At 52.8% G+C, this 23,433-nt stretch overlaps 1 protein-coding gene across 1 annotated transcript; it reads right to left on the bottom strand.

Annotated features, from left to right (window-relative positions):
* Positions 1-17,101: 17,101 nt before the first annotated feature.
* On the bottom strand, positions 17,102-22,871 carry LOC115650598 (proline-rich protein 2-like). The gene is made up of 4 exons (XM_030560786.1): positions 21,254-22,871; positions 20,694-21,150; positions 18,446-18,504; positions 17,102-17,273 (listed from the first exon to the last, which is right to left on the bottom strand). Exons 1-4 carry the CDS (start codon positions 22,169-22,171, stop codon positions 17,226-17,228), a joined length of 1,482 nt encoding a protein of 493 aa, XP_030416646.1. The 5' UTR covers positions 22,172-22,871; the 3' UTR covers positions 17,102-17,225.
* Positions 22,872-23,433: the final 562 nt, after the last annotated feature.

The following is a 23,433-nucleotide window of genomic DNA, read 5'->3' as shown; positions in this document are numbered from 1 at the left end:
TGGTACCCCATCTTTTGGACACTAAGGTTCAGAGTGGGGAATTATACCATGACAAGGAGCAAACTGTATTTACCTAAACACACCCAGGGTGTATCACCTGGTCTTGGGGATTTGCTGCTCTTCAATTTATCAATTTTCTGCAACACTTCCTCCTTTGTCATTGCAGGTTGACAGTTCATCTTTCTTCCTGCAGGTTCCCACAGAGCTATCCCACCCTCCTTCTCTATGCAGCCCCCACAAACTCTACCCCCACAATTCTCCTCTGCCCCCTCAGGTTCCCAGGATTCTAAACTTCCTCTCCCCCTCCCAGGAGTTATTGTGCTGTCCCCACGTGATCCTCTTTGCACTGGGGTGACGTGTGCTCTGGGGACTCACCCTGGTGTCACTAACGCAGATGATCTCTGAGCAAATGTCTTAATGGAGATGGGCCCTGAGACACAGCTCTGATGTCCCCCACCAATGAAAATATCAACCAATGCTTTTAACAGAGACAACAGGCTCCCAGCTCTAGTGATTGATTTACCTTTTGAAGGCACCTTCACACCACAGGGTTACAAAGCTATTTATTGTTTATAGTGAAAACTCCCAAATCACTGGTGATCGGACATTTAACTGCCAGAGCCACAAGCGCTCATGTTTAACCATTCAGTCTGCAAGGAACTCTTTAATGACTGTGCAGAGCACTAGTGCACAGAGCAGAGCTAATCCAGGCAGAGGGTTACATAGTCCTCTGTATGTGGCACTGGAAAACTATGTAAGTAATAAGCTCGATAGTATTCATCACCATACAAATTTTGACAGGTTTCCATGCCTCCTTTAGGGCTTATGTCCTGCCTTCCCACCCCCCATTTCCATTGGCAACAAAGTGTGGTGCCGTCAGCCATTTTGAAAAAAACGTATGTGTTTGACTCCGGGAAGTGTTGTGTATGTTTGTGCTTATGTACATGGAGAGAAAAAGGTTGAAAGAAGAGTGTAAAGAGGAAAAAAGAGAGAGTCTGAGTAAGGTTTAGAGAAAAAAAGGAAATTTGAAAGAAGAGAGGTAAGTAATTGAAGAAAAGACGCATGTTATGAAAGAATAGAAAGATAGAACTTAAAGAAAAGGGAAATATTTGTTTTTGAAGGGCTAGTTTAAGAAAAAAAATATTAAAAACTAGGTTGAAAAAGGGAAAGACAAAACCTGTTTGGGAGGCCCAGGGTAAAAAAGTGAATAAAAAGGCATTAAAACTATTGACTACCAGTGTGGGTTAAGAAAAAAACATTAAAAACCAGGTTTAAAAAGGAAATTGACTAAAGCAAAACCTGTTTAGTAAGCACAGTGTAAAAAAAGTAAAGAAAAAGCATTAAAACTATTCAATACCAGTGTAGCTTAAAAAAACATCAAAAACTAGGTTTAAAAAAGGCAAAGCCTGTTTGGTAAGCACAGGGTAAAATTTACAAAGGCAAAGCCTGTTTGGTAAGCACAGGGTAAAAAAGCATTAAAACTATTGAATACTAGTGTAGGTTAAGAAAAAAGCTTTTAATATTATTAAATAATATTAAAAACAATACAAATAGGTTTAAAAGGGGAATTGACTGAAGCAAAACCTGTTTAGTAAGCACATGGCCAAAAACTATAAAGGGGTACTAAAAAAAAGCATTTAAAAACATTAAAAACTAGGTTTAAAAAGGAAATTTACTACAGCAGTGTAATAAAAGTAAATAAAAACATTAAAACTATTCAATACCAATGTAGGTTAAGAAAAAAAGAAAGGTTAAAAAAAAGAACAGAAGAAAAAAAAAAGCAATGATAGAGACCACATGGTGAAATCAGAATAAGACAGAGAGAAGCAGGCAGAGCCTGTTTAGTAAGCACAGGGTAAAAAAGTGAACAGAATCAACGTAGGTTAAAAGAAAGAACAAGACAAGCGAAAAGAGAGTCCTCTACCTGTAGAGGGTAGAATCAGAGAGAGAATTGTCACCTTTTCTGTCTTTGTGTAGAATGAGGCAACTTTCCTGGTTCAGAACCTCTCAGACTTGTTATCACCGCCTTTGGATCGGACCAATCAGAGGTGGTTTTACAACAGCATCATAGAATTTATTTTCCTGAACCAATCCTAGAGTCCCAAGATTTTAAACAAGAGCCAACCCCCTTCTTCCCCCCACCCCCTCTCCTCGTTTCTTTCCCCCTCCCTTTTAACTGTTTTATTCTTATCTAAAAAAACAGACCCCAGCGTTTTCCCGCCAGTAGCCCTTTTACAAAGGGGTTTTTATAAAAGTTAAATTTATAAGCTTTCAGTAACACAACATTTTTAAAGTTTTCCCCTAGGTTTTACACTAACAGGGTTTTTTTTTTCGTAAAAACAATGTGAAGCTGCGGCAAAGCTCCTGTTAGCAAAGCAGCCTCTGTGAGTCAGTGGATCAGAGATAAGAAGGCTGCTTTTTTCCCAAACTTGTTAATAAACACAAGTTAAAATTACCTTAAGTTTTGCAAAGGGATAAGACACAACCCTTTTGTATGTGTTGTAATAAAAAATTATGCAGAAGCACCCCTGGTTTTTAGTAACAGACGGTATATAGTTTCCTTATTTTGTAAACCACTGAATTAGAAGATTGCTTCTTTCCCCACTTTTTAACAAATAGAAGTGAAAGTTTTGTAAAGGTGTAAACACTTGAAAAGACATGCCTAAATGAAGACACATTTTTTATGTAACCCCCTTGACGTGTTTTAATGAAAAAGCGGGCAGAGGGATTATTATAAAAGTTAAAACCATAAGCTTTTAGTAATACACCATTTTTAACACATTAAAGTTACCTTAAGTTTTGCAGAGGAATAAGACACAACCCTTTCATATTTGAGTTGTAATAAAAAAAGAGCAGGCAGAAGCACCCCAGACCTAAACCCACAAAACCCTTACTAAGAAAAACTTTCCCTCCCCCCAAGGTTTTTAGTGAAAAGCACTTAAAACAGCCTTTTAAAGGTTGTGGATTAGAAAAGAAGAAGAACCCTTTGCAAAACTTAAGGTAATTTTAACTTGTGTTTATTAACAAGTTTAGGAAAGAAGCAGCTTTCTTATCTCTGATCCACTGACTCACAGAGGCTGCTTTGCTAACAGGAGCTTTGCTGCAGCTTCACATTGTTTTTACGAAAAAAAAAAACCCGTTAGTTTAAAACCTAGGGGAAAACTTTAAAAATGGTGTGTTATTAAAAGCTTATAAATTTAACTTTTATAAAAAACCCTTTGTAAAAGGGCTACTGGCGGGAAAACGCTGGGGTCTGTTTTTTTAGATAAGAATAAAACAGTTAAAAGGGAGGAGGGAAGAAAAGAGGAAAGGGGGTGGGGGAAGAAGGGGGTTGGCTCTTGTTTAAAATCTTGGGACTCTAGGATTGGTTCAGGAAAATAAATTCTATGATGCTGTTGTAAAACCACCTTTGATTGGTCCGATCCAACGGCAGGGTTAACAAGTCTGAGAGGGTCTGAACCAGGAAAGTTGCCTCATTCTACAGAAAGACAGCAAAGGTGAGAATTCTCTCTCTCTCTCTCTCACTCTACCCTGTGCTCTCTATCTTTGCTCTTTGCAAAGAGGACTCTCTTTTTGCTTTTCTTGTCTTGTTCTTTCAACCTATCCTGAATCTGTTCACTTTTTTACCCTGTGCTTACTAAACAGGCTCTGCCTGCTTCTCTGTCTTATTCTGATTTCACCATCTGCTCTCTATCTTTACTTTTTTTTTGTTGTGTTCTTTCTTTTAACCTTTAGTATTAAATAGTTTTATTGTATTTTATTTACTTTTTTGCCCTGTGTTTTTCAAGCAGGCTTTGCCTTTGTAAATTCCTTTTTAATCCTAGTTTTTAATGTTTTAAAATGTTTTTTCTTAGCCTACATTGGTATTTAATAGTTTTAATGTGTTTTATTTACTAGGGTCTGAACCAGAAAAGTTGCCTCATTCTACAAAAAGACTGCAACGGTAAACATTTTCTCTCTCTCATTCTCTTTTTCTCTCTTTTTTTGATTTTACCCTGAGCTTTCTATCTTTGCTCTTTGCAAAGAGGAAATCATTCTAAATGCTTTTTTTTAACTTACACTGGAATTTAATAGTTTTATTGTATTTTTCTTAGCAACTTTTAGTTTTTACCAGGGGCTTACTAAACAGGCTCTGCCTTTGTCAATTCTCTTTTTAAACCTAGTTTTTAATGTTTTTTAAATACTTTTTTTTAGTACCCCTTTATAGTTTTTGGCCATGTGCTTACTAAACAGGTTTTGCTTCAGTCAATTCCCCTTTTAAACCTATTTGTATTTGTGACCATGCGGTTCTGGCGGAGCCCAACTGAGAGTGCCAATTCAGGACCAATTGCTCAAACAGGGCAGTCACAGCCCAAGGCTGGGGTTTTTCCACCTCTAAGGCAAACCAAACCAGCCAGACAAAAAGGACTTCAGTTTCAGCCCACTGGCTAACCACAAGTCACACAAGCAATTTCCTTAGACACTCCAGTTTCCCAGTATCCCCACCAGTGTCACTCGTCCTAGGGATGAATGGTTATGAAAACCAACACCCCAGTAAAAGAAAAAGGTTCTCTCGATCCCAAAGGACCAAGCCCCAGACCCAGGTAAATATACACATCGGATCTTACCCGCAAATCATGCCGTTGCCAATCCTTTAGAATCTAAAATCTAAAGGTTTATTCATAAAAGGAAAAAGATAGAGATGAGAGCTAGAATTGGTTAAATGGAATCAATTACATACAGTAATGGCAAAGTTCTTAGTTCAGGCTTGTAGCAGTGATGGAGTAAACTGCAGGTTTAAATCAAGTCTCTGGAGAACATCCCCCACTGGGATGGGTGCTCAGTCCTTTGTGTAGATCTTAAGTTTGTAGCAAAGTCCCTCCAGAGGTAGGAAGCAGGATTGAAGACCAATGGAGATGAGGCATCAGCCTTATATAGGCACTTCCAGGTGTAAGAACACTTCTTTGTTCCTACTGTGGAAAATTACAGCAAAATGGAGTTTGCAGTCACATGGGCCAGTTTCTGCACAGCCTGCTGAGTTACAAGGCGTATGTGCCTCCTCTCAATGGGTCAGTTGTGTAGCTGATGGTCCTTAATGGGCCATCAAGCAGGCTAAACAGAGCTAACACTCACTTGTCTGGGATCTTTCCCAGTAACACAAGACAAGTTTGAAATATAGACAGTATAGAGCCAATACTTATAACTTCAACTACAAAATCATACAGACAGCATAATCATAACCAGTAATTCATAACTTGGTCTTAGACACCTTATATGACCCCCTTTTACATAAGATTTGGTGCCACTATAGGACCTTGGTTACAAACCATGTTCTATATGGTCCCAGTTTATACCAATAATGTCACAGTATTGTTTTTAATATTATTTAATAATGAAAGCTTTTTTCTTAACCTACATTGGTATTCAATAGTTTTCTCTCTAATCCACTGGTTTACAATATAAGGGGGCTAATAACTGTCTGTCCCTAAAAGCTAGGGGTGCTTTATTCTATTACAACCCATACAAAAAAAAGTGTCTTCATTTAGGTATGTTTTTTCAAGGGTTTATTAAGGCCTTTACAAAACTTTTGCCTCTTTTTGTTAAGAAATTACTTTTATAAACTAGCAGGCTGTGGCTTTAAACCTTAGGTAATATTTTTTATTTTACAATTATTTACAAAGCAATGCCTTTTTTTCATAAAAAGTGTTCAGTTTAACAAGTTTTTGATATTAAAAGCAGGCCTATGGCTTTTTTGTTTTGTTTTGGCCTTTTCCTCTGTGATTTAAGCTCACAGAGGCTGCTTTCTTGCAGCTTTACATTGTTTTTACTAAAAAATAACCCTTGTTAGTTTAAAACCTAGAAAAAAACTTTTATAAACAGGTTTTTTGTGTTTTTAAGCCTGGGTTGTTTTTGTGGCCTTACGTGTTATTAAAACAACTATGCCAAAGAACAGGGTCTTTAAGTAGATCTGTTTTATGTGTTTATTTACTACGTTAAAAAGAGGGGATTTTAAACATTATTTTAAAAAACACATTTTAAAATGGTTTATAGTATGTAGTGTTCAGCTTTTGTTACAGGGTGGAAGAAAACAAAGGTTCTGGCTGTTCAGATAAGAGCAAAGCAGAGTGAGAGGCCTTGTTTTTTTCTGGGAAAAAAGGCGGGAAGGTCATGGCTACACACTTTAGCTTTTTTAAACTTTAATGGTGTAAGTTACTATTCTTTTTAATACCTGTTTTTGGTGTCCTTTTGTTTTAAAAGGAGACCTAGGGCTTTTTTGTTATGTTCTGACCTTTTTCTTTTTAATTCACTGACTTAACAGGCTGTTTTTGCTAACAATGGCTTTTACTGAAAAAGCCTGCTGTCCTTATTTAAAATGGCCCGTGTTAGCCTAAAACCCAGGGGGGACAACCTTTTTTGTCACAATACATTAGTTTTTTAGCTCTAAACTGTTTCTGCAAACTTACCTCTTATTAAAACAAACTTCTCTTTAATCCTTTGGTTTACAAAATAAGTGGAGCTATAAACTGTCTCTTACTAAAAAACCTGGGGTGCTTCTGCCTGCACTTTTTTATTACAACTCAAATATAAAAGGGTTGTGTCTTATTCCTTTGCAAAACTTAAGGTAACTTTAATGTGTTAAAAATGGTGTATTACTAAAATCTTATGGTTTTAACTTTTATAAAAATTCCTCTGCCCGCTCTTTTTCATTGAAACATTTATGTCAAGGGGGTTAAATAAAGAAATGTGTCTTTAGGCTGCCTGTTTTTCATTTCAAAAGAGTGGTTCTTCTTTTCTAATCCACAACCTTTAAAAGGCTGTTTTAAGTGCTTTTCACTAAAAACCTTGGGGAGAGGGAAAGTTTTTCTTAGTAGGGGTTTTGTGGGTTTAGGTCTGGGGTGCTTTTGCCTGCTCTTTTTTATTATAACTTAAATACAAAAGGGTTGTATTTAGGGGGTCAGAAGCAAACTCCTCTGTGATTTACAGAGGCTGCTTTTGCTAACCACAGCTTTGCTTTTTTGTCTTTCTAATCCACTGGTTTACAGAATAAGGGGTTTATAAAGCTGGGGTGCTTTTGCCTGCTCTTTTTTTCTAAAACACTTATGCCAAGGGGGTTAAATAAAAAATGTCTTCATTTAGGCATGTCTTTTCAAGTATTTACACCTTTACAAGACTTTCACTTCTATTTGTTAAAAAGTGGGGAAAGAAGCAATCTTCTCCTTCTTCTCGTCTCTAATTCAGTGGTTTACAAAATAAGGAACTATAAACCATCTGTTACTAAATACCAGGGGTGCTTCTGCATAATTTTTTATTGCAACACATACAAAAGGGTTGTGTCTTACGTTTGTCTTATCCCTTTGCAAAACTTAAGGTAATTTTAACTTGTGTTTATTAAAAAGTTTGGGAAAGAAGCAGCCTTTTTATCTCTAATCCACTAACTCACAGAGGCTGCTTTGCTGCAGCTTCATTGTTTTTACAAAAAAAACCCAAAACCCTGTTAGTTTAAAACTTAGGGGAAAACTTTAAAAAAATGGTGTGTTACTAAAAGCTTATAAATTTAATTTTATAAAAACCCTTTGTTAAAGGACTACGTGGCGGGAAAATGCTGGGGGCCTGTTTCTTTAGATAAGAATAAAACAGTTAAAAGGGAGGAGGGAAGAAAAGAGGAAAGGGGGTGGGGGAAGAAGGGTGGTTGGCTCTTGTTTAAAATCTTGGGACTCTAGGATTAGTTCAGGAAAATAAATTCTATGATGCTGTTGTAAAACCACCTCTGATTGGTCCAATCCAAAGGCGGTGATAAAAAGTCTGAGAGGGTCTGAACCAGGAAAGTTGCCTCATTCTACAGAAAGACAGCAAAGGTGAAAAATTGCTCAATCTCTCTCTCTCTCTCTCTCTCTCTCTGATTCTACCCTGTGCTCTCTCTTGGCTCTTTGCAAAGAGGACTCTCTTTTCGCTTTTCTTGTCTTGTTCTTTCTTTTAACCTAAGCTGATTCTGTTCACTGTTTTACCCTGTGCTTACTAAACAGGCTCTGCCTGCTTCTCTCTGTCTTACTCTGATTTCACCATGTGCTCTCTATCTTTACTCTTTTTTTTTGTTGTTCTGTTCTTTCTTTTAACCTTTCTTTTTTTCTTAACCTATATTGGTATTGAATAGTTTTAATGTTTATTTACTTTTATTTCTCTACCGTAGTAAATTTCCTTTTTAAACCTAATTTTTAATGTTTTAAAATGTTTTTCTTAACCTTCATTGGTATTGAATAGTTTAAATGTATTTTTATTTACTTTTTTACCCTGTGTTTTTGAAGCAGGCTTTGCCTTTGTAAATTCCTTTTTAAACCTAGTTTTTAATGTTTTAAAAAAAAAATTTCTTAGCCTACATTGGTATTTTAATAGTTTTAAATTGTTTTATTTACTAGGGTCTGAACCAGAAAAGTTGCCTCATTCTACAAAGACTGCAAAGGTAACAATTTTCTTTCTCTGTCTCTTTCTCTTTTTCTCTCTTTCTTTCTTTGATTTTACCCTGAGCATTTTATCTTTGCTCTTTGCAAAGAGGAAATCATTTTAAATGCTTTTTTTTTTTAACTTACACTGGTATTTAATAGTTTTATTGTATTTTTCTTAGCAACTTTTTTTATTTTTTTTAGTTTTTACCAGGGGCTTACTAAACAGGCTCTGCCTTTGTCAATTCTCTTTTTAAACCTAATTTTTAATGTTTTTTAAATGCTTTTTTTTTTTTTAGTACCCCTTTATAGTTTTTGGCCAGGGGCTAACTAAACAGGTTTTGCTTCAGTCAATTCCCCTTTTAAGCCTATTTGTATTGTTTTTAATATTATTTAATAATAAAAGCTTTTTTCTTAACCTACACTGGTATTCAGTAGTTTTTATTTACTTTTTTACCCTGTGCTTACCAAACAAGCTTTGCCTTTGTAAATTCCTTTTTTTAAACCCAGTTTTTAATGTTTTTTAACCTACACTAGTATTGAATAGTTTTAATGTTTTTATTTACTTTTTTACACTGTGCTTACCAATCAGGCTTTGCCTTTGTCAATTTTCTTTTTAAACCTAGTTTTTAATGCTTTTTTCTTAACCTACACTGATAGTCAATGGTTTTAATGCCTTTTTATTCACTTTTTTACCCTGGGCCTCCTAAACAGGTTTTGCCTTTCCCTTTTTCAACCTAGTTTTTAATATTATTTAACTTTTTTCTTAAACCAGCCCTTCAAAAACAAATATTTCTTTTTTTCTTTAAGTTCTATCTTTCTATTCTTTCATAACCTGCCTCTTTTCTTCAATTACTTACCTCTCTTCTTTCAAATTTCCTTTTTTTCTCTAAACCTTACTCAGACTCTCTTTTTTCCTCTTTACACTCTTCTTTCAACCTTTTTCTCCATGTACACAAGCACAAACATACACAAAACTTCCCCTAGTCAAACACATACACGCACATGATTTTTCAAAATGGCCGACGGCGCCACACTTTAGCGCCAATGGAAATGGGGAGTGGGAAGGCTGGTCATAAGCCCTAAAAGAGGCGTGGAAACCTATCAAAATTTGTATGGTGATGAATACTATCGAGCTTATCACTACTTGTGTCTAGTTCTGGTGTCCACAATTCAAAAAGGATATTTCATAATGTGGAGAGGGGTCAGAGAAGAGCCATGAGAATGAATGGAGTGGATAACATAACGTCATAGAGAAGGTTAAGGAGTTGCTTGATCAGTTTATAGGTACCTATATGGGGAACAGAAGTTTGATAACAGGGGTGTCTTCAGTCTAGCAGACAAATGTGTAAGAGGATCCAATGACTGGAAGTTGAGGCTAGATGAATTCGCACTGGAAGTAAGGCACACAGTTTTAACCACTGGAACAACTGATCCAGGATTGCAGTGGATTCTCCACCACTGGCACGTTTAAAATCAGGAGTGGCTATTTTTCTAAAAGACTTGCTCTAGATCAAGCACAGCTATTAGGCTCAAAGCAGGAATTAATTCAGGGATATTCTGTTTCCTTCTGCATGAAGTAAGACTAGATTGTCACATCAGCCCTTTCTGCCTTACGTCTATGAACTGCGAAACCAGATATTGGGGGAAAGCCAGTGCCTTGGGGGGTCTAAGGGTGGGGCAGTTTTTTTCCCAGGAAAATGGGAGACAGAGCTAGGGGCAGGGAACCATGGACCAGGGTGTTTATTGGGAAGGCTGGGACATCCCCTGAACACATGGAAGCCTTGTCCTTGCCCTGGTCTCTACCTATGAAGGATTGGACCTGTGACTGTGATTTCCCTCCCTTGTGTAGCTTGTAGGCTGGCTCAGTGGAGGCTACTGTTTGAGGTGGTGGGATATATGTACAGAAAGACAGGATATGACACGGAGGGGTGATGTGTGAACTGAATGAATGGGTGCATGGAGCATGCTTCTCCCCTGGATCTGCACCAGCACAGAACCCACATTTTAGCATGCAAAGATCTTGCCCCCTCTCTCCTAACAAGCTGTGATCTGTGGGAGGGCCTCACTTTAGCAGCTAATCAACTGCTCAGATGGTTAGCCACTTTTTGTTCCCTCCCCCATCTTCTTCCTACACCAGTCCTCATTGATTGTCACATGCTGCCTGCAATCAAACATGGTGTGTGGGGATGATCCTCTGTATTGCACAAAACAGAGAGATTGGGATTGCCATGGACTATGTGCCAGGTATTTATTGTGTACAGAAAAGGCAGGGAGGGAGGGGAGCGTGAAAAGACACAGGTCTCAGCAAGGGCACAGGGAGCAGGACAGCCATGCAGCAGGGCATACTCTCTATCCTTCGCAAAATGCAGCTTGGGTCTCTCATCTTCAGGTGCCACCAGATGCTCTTTGGCTGCAGTTTGGAAGAGGTCCCCTCAGACTGCACAGAACACGGGACACCCTGGCGATGGAGATGTTCTAACACAGCCAGAAAATGAGACTGTCACCCCCAAACTCACCCTGACTTCTGCTCTAGGGGACAGCTACACTGGTGACTCTACATATGTGTATGCTCAGGCTTGTGCTATAACCTCCTACTGTCCACACTTAAACTCCAGCAGCACCTGTCTCAAGGCAGGCAGAGGGTGAAGGAGCTAGCAAGCCTCAGGGCCATGGGTAAGCACGTGCCTTATCTGTGGCATGGGGCCAGACCCAGGGGCCAGTTTGCAATATGAAGAGGGGGAATGTGCCAGCTCTTAAGATTCATTAGTCTTCCACCCTCATTCCCACAATGACCCTTTTCTTCCTGACCATTCCCAGTCTAGGTCCCTGCTCCCTGAGCACTGGTGGTAGTGTGTGGCCCTGACTGGCCACAGAAGGCAGTCTGGCTTTCCACTGCTTGCCTTAGAGGTGAAAATGGATCCTGCACTGAGAGCAGCAGCTTGGCCCACCAAGCAAACCCGGGTGCTGATAAATGCATGGGTGCTGTACACTGTGTGCCACGAATTTTCCCAGAGCACCAAGAACATTTCCCTGTATCCAGAAATTTCACAGAGGATGGAGCAGGAGGCAATCAGCAAATTCCATCCCTATGCGGTGAATGCATGAAGCATTTGAGGCTCCTGTACAGGCTGCCAAAGACTTAAGCAGTTCTTCCAGGAGGGCTTGTCGTACATACCCCTTCTACAAGAAGCTGGACCAGGTGCTGTCCAGCGCTCCGATCCCCTGCTCAACCACGCTGGCCTCATTCTCCAAGAGGCAGGGACGGCTCTAGCATTTCAGCCGCCCCAAGCATGCAGGCAGGCTGCCTTCAGCAGCTTGCCTGTGGGAGGTCCCAGGTCACGCAGATCTGGTGGCATGCAGCCGGTGGTCCGCCGGTCATGCAGCTTCGGAATCCGCGGAACCGGTGGACCTCCCACAGGCATGCCGCTGAAGGTTGCCTGACTTGCCCTTGCGGGGACCGGCAGCGTGCCCCCAGTGGCTTGCCGCCCCAGTCGCATGCGTGGAGCGCTGGTGCCTGGAGCTCGCCCTGCCAAGAGGATGCTGATGGGGGCCAGTGTGAGAAGGCAGCAGAGACTGTGGAGGACACCTCAGAGGATGAGGATAATGTGATTCTACACCCGTACCTGCAGGAGCAGGTTGAAAAAGCCCCCCCATGACAAACTGAGGAAGACCTCCCGAGCTGTGTCAGGAACCAGAATCAGGCTTGTCAGCTGCAATGCCTCATCATTAATATCCCTTCTGGCTCTGGTGCTTCAATCTCAGTTTTAAGATCCAGGGCATTTAAAATATTGTGCGCTGACTTTTCCTCCCTGTTGCAGCAGAAACTCCACCTGGTTCTTCAGGGTCACCGGCAGTGCAAATCTGCTTCCTCCACCTTCATAGATGACCAAATCCCTCCATTCAGCAGTGTATGAGCCACTGGGCCTTTCAGGACGATTGACTAGTAACCTTTTCAGTTCATTGACTCGCCTGCCCAGTGCAGGGGGCAAAATACTGGGCTATGGGTGCCATCGATGGCCCTGCACAGTTTGGAAACCCCATTCTCTGAAAACCAACTAGAAGTGCTGGAACTTTTCTTAGGACACCCACCTGTGGGTACATTAGCGTTCACTGCCTCACAAACCTGCACAGCCGCAACCCTGACAGTGGATGGGTCAACCGCAAAGTGGTTTACAATGGACCTATAGCTGTCTGGTGTAGCCTGTGTCCACAGGGCAATAGCCATCCACTTCTGAACTGCTGCAGCTTCCCTGAATCAAGTGTTCTGGTGCTGGAGAATTGGCTCAAGCTCTGCACAGAGCTCCATGTAGGTCTATTGCCTCATTTGGCACAAAATTTAGATCCAACCACACGGTGCTGGTTCTCCTTCATCAGATGTGACAGTCACTAGAAGGACGCACCGTGACAATCTGGACATTCACATAACTATACTGTGTGAGCAGAATTGATTTGTCAGTGTCCCACAGGGTCAGCCATCTTCGATGAGTCCGAAAATGTTGCCCAAATTCCATCCAGCAGCTTGCTGAGCACTCACTTCACTGCATAACGATTTATCCCTCAGTAAGGAATGGGAGACAAACCAGATCATCATCCAATTGCTCAATGTCTTCTACCCAGTTCTGTAGGAGTAACAATCAGAGAGTGACATGATCAAGAACTGCCACAGGCAAGCATGTGAAGACGGAGGACAGTACCAGTATCCCACAGCAAAGCGGTTCTTGTAGTGTCTCCCTGTGATACACAGAGCCCTGAGATACCACCCCTGAAATGGCAGGGCTACTGCTGTGTACTTACAGTGGCAGTGTGGCCACAGGGTTTTGCATGTACACAGTGTTATACCTGTTTCCATCAACGTACAGGTGGACACAAATGTGAGCATAGTCTTAGCTTGAGGGGAAAAAGCTCTCGCCAACATAAGCTACAAATCAGACCAGTCGCATTTAAAAAGAAAAAAAAAGTACAATGCTGATGTGAGGTAGTGATTACTCTAGAGGTCACTTTGCCACAGAAAGCTGAATCCAAAGCCCAGGGAATGATTCCCTTTGATTCAGTGGGTTTTGGAGCAGAACCATAAAGCCGATTCAATGCCCCACTGAAGTCAATGGGAGTTTTGCAGTCAGGGCGGGCTTAAGCCAGTGTGGGGCCAGATTCTTGGGGTATGTACTCTCCGGATGGCACTTCAAATTTCCACGCTCAGGCGGAGGTAGCTGGGCTGAGGGGTTGCAGAGTTCTGGCTGAGGTAGCTGGGCCGCGGGACTTGCCATGCTCCAGCTGGGGGAGCAGGACTGCGGAGTCCCGGGGCTCCAACCAGAGGAGCATGACGGTGGGGTTGCAGTGCTCTGGCCGAGAGCGGAGCTGCTGGAGTTGTGGGGGTCCAGCCGAGTGGCGGGGCAGCTGGAGTTCCTGCGCTCGGCTGGGGTAGCGGGGCTGTGGGGTTGGGGGGCTCCGGCAGGGGTAGCGGGACTGCAGGTTGGCGGGGTTTTGGCTGGGAAAGGGGCTGAAGGGCTCCGGCCGGGAGAGTGGAATTGTGGGGCTCCGGCCAGGGTGGTGAGGCCATGGGAGTTGCCGTGCTCTGCCGAGGGAGTGCGACCATGGGATTGCGTGGCTCTGACTGGGAGAGCTGGGCTGTGGGACTTGTCCCACTCCAGTGGGGGGAGCGGGACCGCTGGAACCCTCGGCTCCGCCGGAGAGCGGGGTTCTGGGGGTCCAGCTGGGGTGGCGGGGCCACGGGAGTGCGACTGCGGGACTCCGTCCGGGAGAGCACAATCGCAGGTTTGCTGGGCTCTAGCCGGGGTAGCGGGGCTGCGGGATTTTCCACGATCCAGCGCGGGGAGTGGGACCACGGGGTCCCCGGGCTCCGACCAGGAGAGCGGGACGGTGGGGTTGCAGAACTCCGGCCAGGGGAGCAGGATTGTGGGGCTCTGACAGTGAGGCTGTGGGGTTCTGGGGCTCTGGGCCAGTTAGTGGGGTTGTGGGGCTCTATCTGGTGCACTGGGGCTTCCAGCTGGGAGAGCAGGGCCGCGAGACATCCCATACTCCAGCGCGGGAAGCGGGACCGGGGGGACCGTGGGATCCACCAGGGGAGTGGGACGGTGGGGTTGCAGGCTACTGGCCTCAAGAGCAGGACCGGCCAGGCTCCGGCCGAGGCGGTGGGACCAGCCGGGCTACGGCAAGGGGACGGGACTGCAGGTTGGCCAGGCTCCGGCCAGGGCGGTGGGACTGCAGGTTTGCGGGGCCCCGCACGGGGCGGTGGGAGTTGCCGGGGCTCCTGGCTGGGCCGCAGGAGTTGCCGGGCTCGGGCCGGGGCTCCTGGCCGGGACCGTGGGTTTGTGGGGCTCCTGGCTGGGACCGAAGGAGTTGCGGGGCTCCGGGCCGGGACTGCTAGTTTGCGGGGCTGGTGCCAGGGCTCAGACCTGGACTGCAGGAGTTGCAGGGCTCCTGGCTGGGGCCGCAGGAGTTGCGGGGCTTGAGCTCAGGCCGGGGACCGCAGGAGTTGCGGGGCTCCAGGCCAGGACCGCAGGAGTTGCGGGGCCAGGGCTCCTGGCCGGGACTGCAGGAGTTGCGGGGCCTGAGCTCAGGCAGGGACTGCAGGAGTTGCGGGGCTCCTGGCCGGGACCGCAGGAGTTGCGGGGCTCGGGCCAGGGCTGGCCGGGACCGCAGGAGTTGTGGGGCTTGAGCTCGGGCCGGGGACTGCAGGAGTTGCGGGGCTCCGGGCCGGGGACTGCAGGACTTGCGGGGCTCCGGGCTGGGGACCGCTGGAGATGCGGGGCTCCGGACCGGGGACCGCTGGAGTTGTGGGGCTTGAGCTCAGGCCGGGGACCGCAGGAGTTGCGGGGCTTGAGCTCGGGACGGGGACCGCAGGAGTTGTGGGGCTTGAGCTCTGGCGGGGACCGCAGGAGTTGCGGGGCTCCGGGACGGGACCGCAGGAGTTATGGGGCTTGAGCTCGGGCCGGGGACTGCAGTAGTTGCGGGGCTCCGGGCCGGGACTGCTTGTTTGCGGGGCTGGTGCCAGGGCTCAGACCTGGACTGCAGGAGTTGCAGGGCTCCTGGCTGGGGCCGCAGGAGTTGCGGGGCTTGAGCTCAGGCCGGGGACCGCAGGAGTTGCGGGGCTCCGGGCCGGGGACCGCAGGAGTTGCGGGGCTCGGGCCGGGGACCGCAGGAGTTGTGGGGCTTGAGCTCAGGCGGGGACTGCAGGAGTTGCGGGGCTCCGGGCCGGGGACCGCAGGATTTGTGGGGCTCGGGCCAGGGCTCCTGGCCGGGACCGCAGGAGTTGCGGGGCTCGGGCCAGGGCTGGCCGGGACCGCAGGAGTTGCGGGGCTTGAGCTCGGGCCGGGGACTGCAGGAGTTGCGGGGCTCCGGGCCGGGGACCGCTGGAGATGCGGGGCTTGAGCTCAGGCCGGAGACCGCAGGAGTTGCGGGGCTCCAGGCCAGGGACCGCAGGAGTTGCGGGGCTTGAGCTCGGGCCAGGGACCGCAGGAGTTGCGGGGCTCGGGACGGGACCGCAGGAGTTGTGGGGCTTGAGCTCAGGCGGGGACCGCAGGAGTTGCGGGGCTCCGGGCCGGGGACCGCAGGAGTTGTGGGGCTCGAGATGGGACCGCAGGAGTTGTGGGGCTTGAGCTCGGACCGGGGACTGCAGGAGTTGCGGGGCTCCGGGCCGGGGACCGCAGGAGTTGCGGGGCTTGAGCTCGGGCCGGGGACCGCAGGAGTTGCGGGGCTCGAGATGGGACCACAGGAGTTGTGGGGCTTGAGCTCGGGCCGGGGACTGCAGGAGTTGCGGGGCTCCGGGCCGGGGACCGCAGGAGTTGCGGGGCTTGAGCTCGGGCCGGGGACCGCAGGAGTTGCGGGGCTCGAGATGGGACCACAGGAGTTGTGGGGCTTGAGCTCGGGACGGGGACTGCAGGAGTTGCGGGGCTCCGGGCCGGGGACCGCAGGAGTTGCGGGGCTTGAGCTCGGGCCGGGGACCGCAGGAGTTGCGGGGCTCGAGATGGGACCACAGGAGTTGTGGGGCTTGAGCTCGGGCCGGGGACTGCAGGAGTTGCGGGGCTCCGGGCCGGGGACTGCTGGAGATGCGGGGCTCCGGGCCGGGGACCGCTGGAGTTGTGGGGCTTGAGCTCAGGCCGGGGACCGCAGGAGTTGCGGGGCTTGAGCTCGGGCCGGGGACCGCAGGAGTTGCGGGGCTCGGGACGGGACCGCAGGAGTTGTGGGGCTTGAGCTCAGGCGGGGACCGCAGGAGTTGCGGGGCTCCGGGACGGGACCGCAGGAGTTATGGGGCTTGAGCTCGGGCCCGGGACTGCAGTAGTTGCGGGGCTTGAGCTCAGGCGGGGACCGCAGGAGTTGTGGGGCTTGAGCTCAGGCCGGGGACCGCAGGAGTTGCGGGGCTTGAGCTCAGGCGGGGACCGCAGGAGTTGCGGGGCTCCGGGACGGGACCGCAGAAGTTATGGGGCTTGAGCTCGGGCCGGGGACTGCAGTAGTTGCGGGGCTCCGGGCCGGGACTGCTGGTTTGCGGGGCTGGTGCCAGGGCTCAGACCTGGACTGCAGGAGTTGCAGGGCTCCTGGCTGGGGCCGCAGGAGTTGCGGGGCTTGAGCTCAGGCCGGGGGCCGCAGGAGTTGCGGGGCTTGAGCTCAGGCCGGGGACCGCAGGAGTTGCGGGGCTCCAGGCCGGGGACCGCAGGAGTTGCGGGGCTCGGGCCGGGGACCGCAGGAGTTGTGGGGCTTGAGCTCAGGCGGGGACCGCAGGAGTTGCGGGGCTCCGGGCCGGGGACCGCAGGATTTGTGGGGCTCGGGCCAGGGCTCCTGGCCGGGACCTCAGGAGTTGCGGGGCTTGAGCTCGGGCCGGGGACCGCAGGAGTTGCGGGGCTCGAGATGGGACCGCAGGAGTTGTGGGGCTTGAGCTCGGGCCGTGGACTGCAGGAGTTGCAGGGCTCCGGGCCAGGACCGCAGGAGTTGCGGGGCCAGGGCTCCTGGCCGGGACTGCAGGAGTTGCGGGGCTTGAGCTCAGGCAGGGACTGCAGGAGTTGCGGGGCTTGGGCCAGGGCTGGCCGGGACCGCAGGAGTTGCGGGGCTTGAGCTCGGGCCGGGGACTGCAGGAGTTGCGGGGCTTGAGCTCAGGCCGGGGACTGCAGGAGTTGCGGGGCTCCGGGCTGGGGACCGCTGGAGATGCGGGGCTTGAGCTCAGGCCGGGGACCGCAGGAGTTGCGGGGCTCCAGGCCAGGGACCGCAGGAGTTGCGGGGCTTGAGCTCGGGCCAGGGACCGCAGGAGTTGCGGGGCTCGGGACGGGACCGCAGGAGTTGTGGGGCTTGAGCTCAGGCGGGGACCGCAGGAGTTGCGGGGCTCCGGGCCGGGGACCGCAGGAGTTGCGGGGCTCGAGATGGGACCGCAGGAGTTGTGGGGCTTGAGCTCGGACCGGGGACTGCAGGAGTTGCGGGGCTCCGGGCCGGGGACCGCAGGAGTTGCGGGGCTTGAGCTCGGGCCGGGGACCGCAGGAGTTGCGGGGCTCGAGATGGGACCGCAGGAGTTGTGGGGCTTGAGCTCGGGCCGGGGACTGCAGGAGTTGCAGGGCTCCGGGCCAGGACCGCAGGAGTTGCGGGGCCAGGGCTCCTGGCCGGGACTGCAGGAGTTGCGGGGCTTGAGCTCAGGCAGGGACTGCAGGAGTTGCGGGGCTCCGGGCCGGGGACCGCAGGATTTGTGGGGCTCGGGCCAGGGCTCCTGGCCGGGACCGCAGGAGTTGCGGGGCTTGAGCTCGGGCCGGGGACTGCAGGAATACGGGACTCCGGGCCGGGGACTGCAGGAGTTGCGGGGCTCCGGGCTGGGGACCGCTGGAGATGCGGGGCTTGAGCTCAGGCCGGGGACCGCAGGAGTTGCGGGGCTCCAGGCCAGGGACCGCAGGAGTTGCGGGGCTTGAGCTCGGGCCAGGGACCGCAGGAGTTGCGGGGCTCGGGACGGGACCGCAGGAGTTGTGGGGCTTGAGCTCAGGCGGGGACCGCAGGAGTTGCGGGGCTCCGGGCCGGGGACCGCTGGAGATGCGGGGCTCCGGGCCGGGGACCGCTGGAGTTGTGGGGCTTGAGCTCAGGCCGGGGACCGCAGGAGTTGCGGGGCTTGAGCTCGGGCCGGGGACCGCAGGAGTTGCGGGGCTCGGGACGGGACCGCAGGAGTTGTGGGGCTTGAGCTCAGGCGGGGACCGCAGGAGTTGCGGGGCTCCGGGACGGGACCGCAGGAGTTATGGGGCTTGAGCTCGGGCCGGGGACTGCAGTAGTTGCGGGGCTCCGAGACGGGACTGCTGGTTTGCGGGTCTGGTGCCAGGGCTCAGACCTGGACTGCAGGAGTTGCAGGGCTCCTGGCTGGGGCCACAGGAGTTGCGGGGCTTGAGCTCAGGCCGGGGACCGCAGGAGTTGCGGGGCTCCCGGCCGGGGACCGCAGGAGTTGCGGGGCTCCCGGCCGGGGACCGCAGGAGTTGCGGGGCTCCCGGCCGGGGACCGCAGGAGTTGCGGGGCTCCCGGCCGGGGACCGCAGGAGTTGCGGGGCTCCCGGCCGGGGACCGCAGGAGTTGCGGGGCTCGGGACGGGACCGCAGGAGTTGCGGGGCTCCGGGACGGGACCGCAGGAGGTGCGGGGCTCGGGCCAGGGCTCCTGGCCGGGACCGCAGGAGTTGCGGGGCTTGAGCTCGGGCCGGGGACCGCAGGAGTTCCGGGGCTCAAGATGGGACCGCAGGAGTTGTGGGGCTTGAGCTCGGGCCGGGGACTGCAGGAGTTGCGGGGCTCCGGGCCGGGGACTGCTGGAGATGCGGGGCTCCGGGCCAGGGACCGCAGGAGTTGTGGGGCTTGAGTTCAGGCCGGGGACCGCAGGAGTTGCGGGGCTCCAGGGCGGGGACCGCAGGAGTTGCGGGGCTCGAGCTCGGGCCGGGGACCGCAGGAGTTGCGGGGCTCGAGCTCGGGCCGGGGACCGCAGGAGTTGCGGGGCTCGAGCTCGGGCCGGGGACCGCAGGAGTTGCGGGGCTCGAGCTCGGGCCGGGGACCGCAGGAGTTGCGGGGCTCCGGGCCGGGGACCGCAGGAGTTGCGGGGCTCCGGGCCGGGGACCGCAGGAGTTGCGGGGCTCCGGGCCGGGGACCGCAGGAGTTGCGGGGCTCCGGGCCGGGGACCGCAGGAGTTGCGGGGCTTGAGCTCGGGCCGGGGACTGCAGGAGTTGCGGGGCTCCGGGCCGGGGACTGCAGGAGCTGCGGGGCTCCGGGCCGGGGACCGCAGGAGTTGTGGGGCTTGAGCTCAGGCGGGGACCGCAGGAGTTGCGGGTCTCCGTGCCGGGGACCGCAGGAGTTGCGGGGCTCCGGGACGGGACCGCAGGAGTTGTGGGGCTTGAGCTCGGGCCGGGGACTGCAGGAGTTGCGGGGCTCCGGGCCGGGACTGCTGGTTTGTGGAGCTCGGGCCAGGGCTCCGGGCCGGGGACCGCAGGAGTTGCGGGGCTCCGGGCCGGGGACCGCAGGAGTTGCGGGGCTTGAGCTCAGGCCGGGGACTGCAGGAGTTGCGGGGCTCCGGGCCGGGGACTGCAGGAGTTGCGGGGCTCCGGGCCGGGGACTGCTGGAGATGCGGGGCTCCGGGCCAGGTACCGCAGGAGTTGTGGGGCTTGAGCTCGGGCCGGGGACCGCAGGAGTTGCGGGGCTCGGGACGGGACCGCAGGAGTTGTGGGGCTTGAGCTCAGGCGGGGACCGCAGGAGTTGCGGGTCTCCGTGCCGGGGACCGCAGGAGTTGCGGGGCTCCGGGACGGGACCGCAGGAGTTGTGGGGCTTGAGCTCGGGCCGGGGACTGCAGGAGTTGCGGGGCTCCGGGCCGGGACTGCTGGTTTGTGGAGCTCGGGCCAGGGCTCCGGGCCGGGGACCGCAGGAGTTGCGGGGCTCCGGGCCGGGGACCGCAGGAGTTGCGGGGCTTGAGCTCGGGCCGGGGACCGCAGGAGTTGCGGGGCTCCGGGCCGGGACCGCAGGAGTTGCGGGACTCTGGGCCTGGGACCGCAGGAGTTGCGGGGCTTGAGCTCAGGCTGGGGACTGCAGGAGTTGCGGGGCCTCGGGCCCAGACCGCAGGAGTTGCGGGGCTAGGGCCAGGGCTCCGGGCCGGGGACTGCAGGAGTTGCGGAGCTCCGGGCCGGGGACCGCAGGAGTTGCGGGGCTCCGGGCCGGGGACCGCAGGAGTTGTGGGGCTTGAGCTCAGGCCGGGGACCGCAGGAGTTGTGGGGCTTGAGCTCAGGCCGGGGACCGCAGGAGTTGCGGGTCTCCGGGCTGGGGACCGCAGGAGTTGCGGGGCTCGGGCCAGGGCTCCAGGCCGGGACCGCAGGAGTTGCGGGGCTCGGGCCAGGGCTCCTGGCCGGGACCGCAGGAGTTGCGGGGCTCGGGCCAGGGCTCCTGGCCGGGACCGCAGGAGTTGCGGGGCTCCGGGCCGGGGACCACAGGAGTTGCGGGGCTTGGGCCAGGGCTCCTGGCCGGGGACTGCAGGAGTTGCGGGGCTCGGGCCAGGGCTCCTGGCTGGGACCGCAGGAGTTGCGGGGCTTGAGCTCGGCCCGGGACCGCAGGAGTTGCGGGGCTCTGGGCCGGGGACCGTAGGGATTGCGGGGCTCGGGACGGGACCGCAGGAGTTGTGGGGCTTGAGCTCGGGCCGGGGACTGCAGGAGTTGCGGGGCTCCGGGCCGGGGGTCTGGCCCGAACCACAGGAGTTGCGGGGCTCCGGGCCGGGGCTCTGGCCCGAACCGCAGGAGTTGCGGGGCTCCAGGCTGGAACCAGAAGAGTTGCGGGGCTCCGGGCCAGAACGGCAGGAGTTGCGGGGTTCCGGGCTGGGGCTCCGGGCCGGGACCACAGGAGTTGCGGGGCTACAGGCTGGGGCTCCGGGCTGGGACCGCTGGTTTGTTGGTCTCCGGCCAGGGCTCCTGGCCGGGACTGCGGGCTTGCAGGGCTTGAGCTCGGGCCGGGACCGCAGGAGTTGCGGGGCTTGAGCTCGGGCCGGGGACCGCAGGAGTTGCGGGGCTCCGGGCCGGGGACCGCAGGAGTTGCGGGGCTCCGGGCGGGCCGGGACTGCGGGAGTTGTGGGGCTCCAGCTGGGGTAGCAGCACCGCAGGTTTGCAGGCCTTTGGCCGGGAAAGTGGGACCGCAGGTGTGCGGGACTGCGGCCCTCCGACCGGGAGAGCGGGACGGCAGGGTTGTGGGCCTCTGGCCTTGAGAGCGGGGCTTTGGGGCTCCGGCCTGGGTGGCGGGCAGCGGGAGTTGCTGCACTCCAGCCGGGGTCCCTGGGATCCGGCTGGGTTGGAGGGACTGCGGGGTTGCAGGGCTCCGCTCAGGGGAGCGGTGCTGCAGTGTTGCAGGGCTCCGGCTGGGATAGAGGGGCCGCGGGACTTGCGGGGCTCCGGCCAGGATAGAGGGGCCGTGGGTCCCTGGGCTCCGGCAGAGGGAGCAGGACGGTGGGGTTGCAGAGTTCCGGCCAGGGGAGTGGTACCGCGGGGTGACGGAGCTCTGGCCAAAAGAGCGGGGTGGCAGGGCTCTGGCCGGGGTAGAAGGACAGTGGGAGTTGCAGCACTCGGCCGGGGGAGCGCGGCCACGGGTTTGCGGGGCTCCGGCCTCGAGAGCTGGGCTGCGGTGAGGAGAGCGGGGCTGCCGGGCTCCGGCCTCAGTAGCTGGGCCACGGGACTTGCCACACTCTGCTGGGGAAGCGGGACTGTGGGGTTGCGGGGCTCCGGCTGGGGGAGCAGTGTTGCGGGGCTCCGGCTGGGGGAGCAGAGCCATGGGATTGCGGGGCTCCTGCCGGGAGAGCAGGGTTGCGGAGTCCCTGGGCTCCAGCCGGGGGAGAGGGGTGGCGGGGTTGCAGGGCTCCGGCCGGGAGAGCCGGGCCAAAAGGCAAAAGCTGATATTAACATTGTTTCAGTCTCTGTGTTACTTGACATCGTGTATTCAGTGTCACCATAGAAGAGAAGGGCTCTGCATAGATGGAAATTTGCCTGGGCATCGGTAGAAAATGTTCAGTAAATTTTTGCTTTAAAAATTAAACCTGGCGCTTTGTCATCTTGTGTCATTTTTATTTCTTGGCTGTCAGCTATTTAAATGAACTCTGAAACTTTCATACTGACTTTCCTATCTGACATTGTATCTCTCTAATCTCCTTCATAACCATCACTGACTTTTTCCCATTTTAATACTATCCCATAGTATCAGAGAGAGTGATAAAAATAGCAAATAAAGGTACATGACCATCTGTCTATCCCTACAGAGAATGATAGATATACGTGCATCTGTCTCACATAGAGAGATGTGATGTATTCCCTGCAGTGCAGTTGACGCCAGTGGCTACAGTATTAGGCCTATTGAGCAGGTGAAATTCCCTAGGAAGGTTTAATTTGCTCTTCTCACCAGCTTTGCTCAGATGTTGTCTGAACATGGGGCCATGCAGGTGTGAAGAATCCCTTTATATATTAAGGTCAAATTCCACCTTGAATTACCATTCCCCTCCCCAGTGGCTCTAGATTTTTTGCTGCCCCAAGCAAAAAAAAAATTGGCTGCCCCCCACTCGGGTCCTGGGCCCTCCCCCACCCACACCCCTGGCTGCCCCATCCCTGGGCTCCCTCCTTCACCACAGCAATCCCTGTTTACAACTGCAGTGGGGATCAAACCGGTTCTGCTATTTTTATTTCACATTAGTATAAATCTCCCCCCGCCCCCATCTCCCACAATCCCATCTTTAGTGCTCCAAATGCACATGGAAGGCATAGGGACTAACCCTCAAACCTTGAACGGGATGGGGATCTAGTACAGGATTCACGCAGAGGAGCGAGTGTGGGGGTGCTTGGGGGCTCTATACTGGCAGAGAAGTGGGGTGTGATGTGCTTGCAGAGGAGGGTGGAGGAGGAGAGGGGATCAGGAGGATTGCAGGAGAAGAGGTGCAGGGGAAGGGGGAGGTGTGGGAGGAGAGGGCTGGGAGGGTACAAGGGGAGAGATGTGGGTGAAGGGAGAGTACAAGGGGAAGGGCTGTGGTGTAGGAGCAATGGGGGAGG

The sequence above is a fragment of the Gopherus evgoodei genome, chromosome 4 (assembly GCF_007399415.2).
Source record: "Gopherus evgoodei ecotype Sinaloan lineage chromosome 4, rGopEvg1_v1.p, whole genome shotgun sequence".
Lineage (NCBI taxonomy): Eukaryota > Metazoa > Chordata > Testudines > Testudinidae > Gopherus > Gopherus evgoodei.
The sequence above is the reverse complement of the archived record's forward strand: the minus strand, read 5'-3'. Positions and strand labels throughout refer to the sequence as shown.